Source organism: Nematolebias whitei, chromosome 4 (assembly GCF_014905685.2).
Source record: "Nematolebias whitei isolate Nwh7 chromosome 4, NemWhi1, whole genome shotgun sequence".
In the NCBI taxonomy this organism is placed as follows: domain Eukaryota; kingdom Metazoa; phylum Chordata; class Actinopteri; order Cyprinodontiformes; family Rivulidae; genus Nematolebias; species Nematolebias whitei.
The window spans coordinates 8,457,458-8,467,331 of record NC_056501.1 but is presented as its reverse complement, the minus strand read 5'-3'; the positions used below and the strand labels follow the sequence as shown (position 1 = coordinate 8,467,331).

Here is a 9,874-nt window from a genome sequence, read left to right as displayed (position 1 = left end):
TTTCATTCACAGAAGCGATTATTCAATTTTAAACAAAAATAATGTTTATTTACATTTAATTAGAAACTTGAATGATGCATTTTTTTTTAAAAACTTGTAAATTTCACGTCTCCAGCTCGTCCAAAATGCTGCAGCTTGGCTCTTAACAGGAACTTGTAGTTTTGAGCATATTTCACCAGTTTTATCCTCCTTTCACTGGCTCCCTGTATGTATCAGAATGGACTGTAAAATTCTCCTGTTTACCTTTAAGTGCATAAATGACCTTGCACCCTCATATCTTTGATCTACTTCAACCATATGTTGAAGAATATGTTAAAAACTTTGGTAACAGCTCTTTTTAAATGAGCTTCATAAATAAAATTGGCTCGACTACATTGTATATATTTAAAATCACCTCTATGTAGTACAACCTCACACTGGTAACCACAGCAGGAAACAGTTACCATAATAAACTGGATACAAATATAGTTACTTAAAAATCTTTATCATATGATAGGAAAAAAACACTACAGTATATTATTTTAAAAAGTTATTTTTGTTTCCATGATGGCTTTTTCATTTTTTCACCAGGACTCTAAAATACTGAGCTTAATTTCAGAAACTGCCCTCACATCATTTCCAGAACCCCATCAGTCCAAGAGACCCTATTATTTTATTGACCCAATCATTCCCAGAGACAGGATCATTCCTAGAGACCCCATCATTCCCAAAGACATAGATCTGAATGAGACCTGAACATGACTTCCACTAGATCAAAACTAAACCTAACCAAAGAAACTAACACAGTTAATTAAGTCAAGTCCTCTGGATCGTCTAACGATGAGGAATGCATCCAGAGTAACTGTTAACCTTGTTAGATTTTTCTACCTGGATTATCGAGTTTCTATCAGGACGCCAACCAAAGAAAGCTGAACTGAATTTAATCTGGATCTAAATCCATATTAACCCTGAACCTAAACTGGATTGGAACAGGACAAAACCTGGTCTTGAACTTGCTCTGAACTGGACCTTATCTTAAGAATAAATATGTTTTCATCCTAAAATTTGATTTCTCACAACTTTTTCCAACATTCAGATTTTATTTAAAACAAAATCAGAATGGAAACCAAAGAAAAATGACAGCTGATCAAAAAATAAAATTAGTAACCCTCCTGCTGTCCTCAGGTTAAGACATTTAGACCTGAGGACATCTGAAGGGTTTAATATAAATTAGTCAATTTCTAGTCAGTCACTGATAATTTATTCTGACGTCTCAGTTTCCTGTTTTCACAATTAAAGCAGAAACATTAAAAAAAAAAGTAGTTTAGAGAACAAAAGGAAATTGGGCTGAATTGATCCATTAGTACCAGGACCAGTCCGAACATGAGGTGGATCAGCACTTAAAAAAGCAGGAAGTAAACAACAACATCCAGCAAAACATTTCGACCAATGACAGGTGAACATTTGGACAGCGAGACGAGTCGACATCCTCAGGTTTTTGTTTCATCAGGTGACTGCAGTCGCGCTGTGTGGTGACCCAGTGCATCATGGGAGCTCTTGCCTGTAGGCGGGGACATCTGGCACGGCCCGGCAGAGTCTGCTTTAAGGCTGTGCCTTCATTAACGCCAGGAGCTGAACATCCCATTGAGCCAGGACACCTGAACATAGCACAGCTAAGGAGACAGACATAAATAACCCTGTTTACCTGTTTGTGTTTACTTGCAAGTTATTCACCTGTGTGTGTGTTTACCTGTCTAGCAGCTCTAAGTAGAGGCGAAGGTCCTGGGATCTACCTAGTTCATCTTTAGGTGTGTGTCAAGGATCTGGAACATCTCTTGGATGTTTGGGACGTAACCGGACTGCAGCTTCGACCAAACAGGAACATCTGAGGGGATGACAAACGGTGTGACACCAGGAAGTGACTTCTTATTTGCTCCGCCTCTCACTCATAATTTAACTTCATTGACAGCACAGAAAAAAACACAACTTGAGCTTAGAGATATTTTTGTAGACTTGCTAAAAATACTGTTAACTGAATAAAAGTCTTTTTTTTTACAAAGTGTTTCTTCTCTGAGCTGCAGAGAAATTAGAAAAGTGTGACCGGACCCTTTATTTAAAGAGTTTATGTTTAAATATTAAGCATTCGTAAATCATAAAGTAAGCTGCATTTTAAAACGCTGCGCTGAGCTCTGGACCAATCAGAACTCACCATTCAGAGTGACCTCGAAGGCTCCCGTAGACAGGAAGTGTGTCTCCATCATGTTACAGACGAAGAACGCCATCAGACACGAGAAGATCTGACAAACGGGAAACACAATCAATCAATCTGTTGCCGCAGCAACCAGACTGCATCTGTTGTCGTGGTAACAGCAATAAGGGGTTCTGGTACCTTGTTGTTCTGAGTCCAGGTCCAGAACGCAGGGGTGTCGTAGCCGAGGAGGGGGAAGGGGTTCTGACCGCTGATGATGAGGAGGATGGAAAGCAGCTTCAGGTATGAGATCAGGTTACCGACGTACCTGAGGAAGAGACTTCAGACTCAACAACCAAGCTCCATCTTACATTAAATATCCTATTGTTACATATTTTCCTAAAAGAAGCATTTTGCTCACAGACTGCAGGTTTACTTGTAGTTCCTAGAGTTTATACAAGTAGAATAGGAGTCTTTAAGTTTCAGACTCCTCTCTTCCAGTTTCTCTCCGTGAGCTGACTCTGCCTACTTTTAAGACTAGACTTAAGACTTTCCTTTTTGTAAATCCTATAGTTTGGGCTTCTTGAGGATGACACTGTTTAAGAGGAAAAAAATATAAAGCATATTAATATAAAGTTTATTTGACAGCATCTGCATTTTTATAGATTTTCTAAAGTAATTCCTCAGGATTTGTAGGTTGGGATATTAATTGACATCATACCTTACCTGTTGTAGGGATTAGGGCGTGGTTTAATGACATCATAGCTCACCTGTTGAAGGGGGTTGGGGGGTAGTTTTCTCCCTGGATACGGATGTCTGGATACACCTGGCTGATGGCGTGGGAATATTCCTGGAAGACTTTACTGTACCCTCAGGAGGTACTGAGAACACACACACAGAACACACCTGTCAGGTAAGCTCCACCCACCAACACATGCAGGACACACCTGTCAGCTGGGCTCCAGCACACACACATTATTTACTGTTAATTTAAAACAAAAAAAAGAATATTATTGATCATTAAAACTTCACAGAAAACGTTGTTTTTTTTTTAATTCTCCAGCAATTCACGTGACATCTTTCTGATAAACTGTAAACATCGCGTGACCCTCAGTCAACAGAACCGTTCCGAGGTTACCTGTCAGGTGTCAGAACCGCTCACACTCACCAGTATCGGAACCGGAGGATCGGCCCGGTGTACAGCGCGGCCTTGGGTGGTTTCCCGGTCTCGGAACTCGGCTCTGGGTTCAGTTCGGTGTCCGGGGACGAACCGGGCCGCAGGTTCGACCTGCCGATATATACGTCCCGCAGTGTGAGAGCCATGAAGAACAACAGAACCGCGAGCAGGCCGGTCGAACCGAACTCTGCCATGTTCGCGGCTGTCTTCTTTTTCTTCTTCTACTCCTCCTGGTTATTTCTTCTTCTACGCCTCCGGATTATTTCTTCTTCTGTGGTGTTTAACTGAAGATGAATCTTTTCACAGCGCCGCCTCCTGGTGGACCCGGTGCACTGCTGCTCAAGTTCAAATGGTGTTTGTCATATGGGAAGGGAAGTCTGAGACTGTATGCAAGGTTAACAGTACAATGAAATGCTCAGGAGGAGAGGAACTGATTTGACTCGCAAAAAAAAAAAAAAAAGAACAAACAAACAAAAAATACTAAAGCATTCAATAAGGGTACAGAATAAAGTACTAAAAGTGATAAAGTAAAGGTCCTAAAGAAAGATAGGAAACAATAACATGGTAGAATATAACCGTGCAAGTAGGATGAATTTGTGTGAGTAAGTATTTGAAGGTAGTAATATAAGCTAAAATGCGCATGATATATATAAAAAAAAAAAAAAAAAAAAAAAAAAATATATATATATATATATACTGCACATAACTAACATACTACACAGGTTGTGTGACAGGTTATTGCACAGGTACTGAGTAACACTGATATTGAATTATGATGATAATTATTACGGTAATGGTAATCATATGGATTATGATTATGAGGGTTTGCTAATATCAGTCAAAGTAGGTGTCACAGATGTGGCTTGGTGTTATTGCCTGTTGTTCAGTGTTATTTATCAAGAGTTCAATAATCTGACAGCTTGTGGAGAATGGCTGTCCTTTAGTCTTTTTGTGCACGATGACTGACTCTTGTATCGTCTGCCAGAGGGTAGTAGATGGAAGAGTCCTTGAGCTGGGTGGGTGTGGTCCTTAATGATGCTGTGTGCTTTACACAGACTTCGGCTGTGGTAGATGTCCTTGATGGTGTGGAGACTGCGACCAGTGATGTCCTCTGCTTTTTGCACCACCCTCTGTAGTGCTTTCCGGCTCTGACTGGTGCAGTTCCCACCCTATGATGCAGCCTGTCAGCAGGCTCTCAGTGGTGCACCTATAAAAGTTGGTGAAGATGCTGTTGTTCGTCCCAAACTTCTTTAATCTTTTTAAGAAGTAGAGTCTTTGTCAGGCTTTCTTGACCACAGTGTCTGTAAGAAAAGTCCAGGACAAATCCTCAGTGAACGCCGAGGAACTTGAAGCTGCTGACCTGCTCCACCTCAACGTTGTTTATGTAGATGGTGGAGTGCTGGCCTCCATGCTGTTTGCTGAAGTCATCTATCATCTCCTTTGTTTTGCTGACATTTAGAGAGAGAGGTTATTTTCCTGACGCAAGCTGGTCAGTGGTTTCACCTCATCTCTGTAGGCGCTCTCGTCGTTGTTGGTGATGAGGCCCAAGATGGTGGTGTCATCAGTATATTTGAGGATGACGTTAGAGCTGTGCTTGACGATACAGTCGTGTAAATAGAGAGTACAAGAGTGGACTGAAGACACAGCCCTGACGTGTACCGGTGCTGAGGACTAGTGTGGAGGAGAGGTGACTGCCGATTCTCTCTGCCTGGTCTTGGTGAGGAAATTCAGTATCCAGCAACAGATGGACTTCTCTGTCTGAAGCCTTCCTTTAATTAAAGGGAAAATATAATCTCACAATATTGAAATTGCATGAATATCATTTAGTGAGACACTTCCACAAAGCATCCCAGGGACCCTATGCTTGTATGTGTTAGTGTACTGCACTTTGGCAAACTGTGTTGTTTTTAAAATACTTAATAAATAAAGTTGTATTGTATTGTACATGTATTGCATTTATGATGATTTGTTTTAAATCAAGATGTAAATATATAGAATCTGTTATCTAATACGATTATAAACAATATGTTTGCAAACTACAGAATAAAATTTAATTTGGTTAAATCAAACATAAACTACTATGGATAACTCAAGGTTAAAACTTTGGTGACTGTTTTTACTCAGTTTAGTCACAAACAACCAGCTGATCCTGGAGTTTATGAAACTCAGCTGATTTATTTTGGCATTTAATTTTTTTTATATATGAAATAAAAGTGGGCCTAATCAGTACTATTCTATTCATAAACTATGAGCAAAGCTTTTTTTAAATGAGAAGCATTTTAAAGATAAATTATCCTTAAACTTTTTAAAAGGAATCTTTCTTACGTTATTTTATAACATTTCTGTTAACGAGCATGTAATTATACAAAGAAGGCGGTAAAAAGACCTGATTTTGTTAAACTTGCTTTAGTCCAAGTTTTCAATTAAAACTTCACGCGCTTTCGTTGGACACTCGTAATGCTTTTATTCTGAAACGGGAAAAGGTTTCCGGTAAAACTGTAGTCCCCCCCCCCCCCCCCCCGTTTGTTTATTGTTTATTTTTATTCACAGACATAAATATGTTATAAATATGACATGATTCCTTCGGTTCTTCTGCAACGTAAAACGTAATAAAGCTGCGACGCCGCATAGCGCTGTCAGTGACGTCATACACGTGTGACACGGGAGAGACGAAGGTGAAGAGGAGTTCAGACATGTCTTTTTTTTCTTCTTTTCTTCTCTGAAACCTGGAACCGTCCGACGGGTGACGTGACGCATGCACGTTCCGGAGTTTTGTTCCGTTAAATCAGAGGTCACGTGGTCAACATGCTCATCGTAGGAGGTCTGGTTCGGTCCAGAGTCCTGTGGCTCCGTGGACCAGCCGCAGGACTTTTCAGGTGGACCGGACGGGCTGCCGCTTCTGTACCTGAGTCACATGTGAGGAGCTTGTCCGGGGTGGGCGGGGACAGCGGCGCAGGTGGATGGTACAACAGCCTGTCGCACTCCGAGCCGGTTCACCTGTGCGAACAATTCCTGGTTGGAGTCCAGCAGGTGAGCGGGTTGCCGTGGTGGCTGAGTGTTGTCATGGCAACGATCTCAGTCAGGACCTTCGTCACCCTGCCGCTCGCCGCCTACCAGCTACGTATCCTCAGCAAGGTGGGTGGAGCTAAAAACTCACCTGAAAGGTAGGATCACATAATCCAGTTTCAGGACCCTGGTTAGTTTAACCTGATCAGAACCAAACCCGATCAGATCCACACCAGAACCAAACAGGTCTATTTTAATCCACCAAACAGGAATATCATCTTATCAAGGTAACTTCAGGTTCAGTTCAGGATTTTCAGTGTTTACATTTTACCTTGGTTTGTTACCATGGCAACTGATGTTGGGAACCCCACCTGCTCCGTTGCCTTTTGTAGCGGGCTTTCCTTCCTGGTTCTGGACTCTGCTTGGTTCTTTGTTTTTTTTTCCTGAACGTCCACTGATCCAGAGTTAGAAATTTGGGGTTGAGTTAACCAGCTTTGAAATACCACTAATTAATTAATTAGCTTATCAGTTCAATTAATTAATTAACTAATTAATTAATTAATTAGGTTAACTCCCAGGATGTAGATGTTCATCAGGAATCTGGTGAGTTGTTTTTTAGCAAACCAATGACGGGATTTTTATTTTATGGTTCAACTGCTGATTAAAAATTGAACAGGTGGAACTGGTGCCACGCCCTCAGTGGGTCATGTGATCGGTAGCCATAGTAACACTAGTAACACCAAAGCATGTGCAGGTGGAGGTGCTGCAGGGGGAGATCTCGGAGTTGGCCAAGAGGCTTCGCTACGAAGTGTCGGTCCTAGCGCGCGAGAGAGGCTGGACGGACAAACAGTGCCGGTGAGGACAAACAAACAAACACATAAACACAAACAACAAACACTGTTGAAAACAAAAACAGGTGCAAACAAACACGCTAACACAAAGAATGAATATAAACACAACAAATAAACAACACACAATCAGACTTTCACTCCAGAGTCGGATCCTCAGCTGATTTCAGGCCTGGTTCTCAGGTTCTAAGTAGGTCTGGTTCTCAAAGGTTCTGGTTCTAAGGGAGTTCTGGTCTATGTTTTGGGTGCAGGGTCCAGTTCCATAAGAACCTTCGTCGTCTGGTCTCTCAGCTCTACATCCGGGACAACTGCCACCCTTTCAAAGCCAGTGTCCTGATTTGGGTCCAGTTGCCCCTCTGGGTCAGTTTTTCTCTGGCTCTTCGGAACCTGAGCACGAGCCAGTCAGGTAGGACCTCTGATCCAGCTGATTCTGTTTCGGTTCTGGTTTGGCCCCCTGACCCGTTGGTTCTGTGTAGCCCTGCAGGGTGAGCTGGCGGCAGGAGGTGCTTTGTGGTTCCCTGACCTCACTGTACCTGACTCCACCTGGATCCTGCCGGTGTGTCTGGGTCTCACCAACCTGGTCATCGTGGAGGTCTGTCTGTGAGCTGAAATATGGTCACATGACCTGTGATGTCATCATGCTAAGTGGGCGGGTCCTCTTCTTCTGCAGGTGTTTTCTCTGCAGCGAGTCAGAGCGGCGTCACGTTTCCAGCGCCTGGTTCTGAACGGGATCAGAGGCTTCTCCGTTCTGATGATCCCCATCGCTGCCACCGTCCCGTCTGTGAGTTCAGAACCGTTTGGTCAGAACTGCTTAATGGGTCAGTTGTGTTGAGGTAACTGGTTTTTAGACCTGAATCAGAATCTGAGGCAGGACCAGGACCTGACTGCAGTTCCTGATTCACTGCATTAAACTGGTCCAGAGTCAGCCATACGGGTTCTGGCCCATCTCAGTGTGGGTCTGCTTGGACCGCTTCTTCTGGTTGGGTTCTGGGTGGGTTTGGGCTTGTTCGGATCACCATGCTTTTATTTTGAAGTTCTAAGTCTTCTGTCCCCTTGGTTCCCCACACAGTGCATGGCTCTGTACTGGTTATGCTCCAGTCTGGTCGGGTTCAGCCAGAACCTCCTCCTTCGATCACCGAAGATTCACAGACTCCTGCGACTGCAGACTCGGCGATCCAATTCTCCTTACAAAGACCTGCTGGCCGCCTTCATGGCCAAGTACTGCAAGTAGATACTATGGAGTACTGCAGAGTACCATGGAGTTCTTTAAGAGCTCTACAGAGACTGAGTTCTGAAGGGTTCTAGAGGCTGCAGCCGGTTCTGCAGGGAGAAGCTGATCCAGTTTTACAACAAGAAGAACGATGAAGAGTTTCCTGTTTTGTTTAAATCAGTTCAAACGTCAAAGTTCTGTTTGTTTCTTCAGAGTTCTGACGGTTGACTGGAACATGAAGTTCTGTTTGATGAAGGAATGTGACCTCCGTTCCATAAAAAGTCCCCGAAACAAAAACAGGAAGGGAATCACGTGACCTCCTCTCGGGAAGTTTCCTGTTATTCCCACGGACTGAGTCTGGACCGGTCTGGTACCTGAAACTGGATCAGACGGAGAACTTCACCAGAACAAAGATGCGGTCGGGTGCTCTAATCTGTAATCTGTGGAGAACAGTTGTATAATTTTAAAATCAGCTTTATGGTTTATTTATCCAACATCAAATAAAAACAAAATAAATACAATAAAAACTTTTGTTTAGAGTGATTTCTGATTCTGCTCGTGTCAGACAAAGTTTCTGAAACTGAGGAACTGGGTTTTCTACTGATCAGATCACCTCATCTTCTGATAATAGAAGTTTTATAATAAAGACAAAAATAAAGTCATTAAAAGCTCATTCAGAGTCTGGTCGATTAAATCCAGACTCTTCCTTTCAAAAGGTTTTATTTTTGACTTCATCTGATTTTACTCGTTTTTGGACCCGAACATTTTTAGGAGAACCCTGACCTCTGACCTCAGTCTGACACAGAAAAAAGTTCTGAAACTGGGATGAGCTGGAGTGTGGAGTGGTTCTGGTGGGATCTGATCTGCTCTGGGATCAGTTCTCCGTGAGGCGGAGCCAGCACCTCCCAGGCGGACTCAGACCTCAGTCCAGATTAGATCTGATCCAGTTCGGACCGCCATGAAGTCCCGTTGCAATCTTCTGTTCCTGGTTCCGATCCTCTGGTCGCTCGTTCCGGTGCTGACAGCAGGTCCGGGCTGCGGTCCGTGTGACCCGGGTCAGTGTGCTCCGCTCCCTGTCCAGGGCTGCCCCGCCGGATCCCTGCGGGACTCGTGCGGGTGCTGCTCGGTCTGCGCAGCCGCTGACGGTGAACTGTGCGGGGGGCGCAGTGCGGGAACGCGCCGCTGCGGGTTCGGATTGGAGTGCGTGAGAACGAGGGATGTCAAGAAGAGCAAGATGGGCGTGTGCTCGTGTAAGAACAACTTCGAGGTCTGCGGAACCGACGGAACCACGTACAAGAACAGCTGCGCGCTGAAGACCGCGAGCCTGGCAGCCCAGAAGGAGGGCAAAGAACCCATGAGCGTCCAGAACAAAGGCCGCTGCGCCGCAGGTGAGGCTGAACACACGGGTTTGACTGACTGCAGGTGAGACCACCTGACCACAGGTGAAGCTGACTACAGGTGAGACC

General features: G+C 43.8%; 3 protein-coding genes across 3 annotated transcripts in view; 2 read left to right on the top strand and 1 right to left on the bottom strand.

Moving 5' to 3' along the window:
- Window positions 1-1,259: 1,259 nt before the first annotated feature.
- selenot2 (selenoprotein T, 2) lies at window positions 1,260-3,591 on the bottom strand. The gene is made up of 6 exons (XM_037675658.1): window positions 3,336-3,591; window positions 2,938-3,048; window positions 2,369-2,495; window positions 2,189-2,276; window positions 1,730-1,864; window positions 1,260-1,652 (listed from the first exon to the last, which is right to left on the bottom strand). The coding sequence occupies exons 1-5, from the start codon at window positions 3,536-3,538 to the stop codon at window positions 1,773-1,775; spliced, it is 621 nt and encodes a 206-aa protein (XP_037531586.1). The 5' UTR covers window positions 3,539-3,591; the 3' UTR covers window positions 1,260-1,652; window positions 1,730-1,772.
- Window positions 3,592-5,987: 2,396 nt separating this feature from the next.
- Window positions 5,988-8,847, top strand: LOC119408809 (cytochrome c oxidase assembly protein COX18, mitochondrial). Its single transcript, XM_037675657.1, has 6 exons — window positions 5,988-6,479; window positions 7,105-7,205; window positions 7,450-7,604; window positions 7,675-7,790; window positions 7,869-7,979; window positions 8,268-8,847. The coding sequence occupies exons 1-6, from the start codon at window positions 6,150-6,152 to the stop codon at window positions 8,427-8,429; spliced, it is 975 nt and encodes a 324-aa protein (XP_037531585.1). The 5' UTR covers window positions 5,988-6,149; the 3' UTR covers window positions 8,430-8,847.
- Window positions 8,848-9,338: 491 nt separating this feature from the next.
- igfbp7 (insulin-like growth factor binding protein 7) overlaps window positions 9,339-9,874 on the top strand; it is a 3,021-nt gene continuing 2,485 nt past the window's right edge. Inside the window, exon 1 of the mRNA XM_037675655.1 lies at window positions 9,339-9,796. Within this exon, the coding sequence (XP_037531583.1) occupies window positions 9,367-9,796 (430 nt within the window). The 5' untranslated portion in view covers window positions 9,339-9,366. The remainder of the gene's footprint in view (window positions 9,797-9,874) is intronic.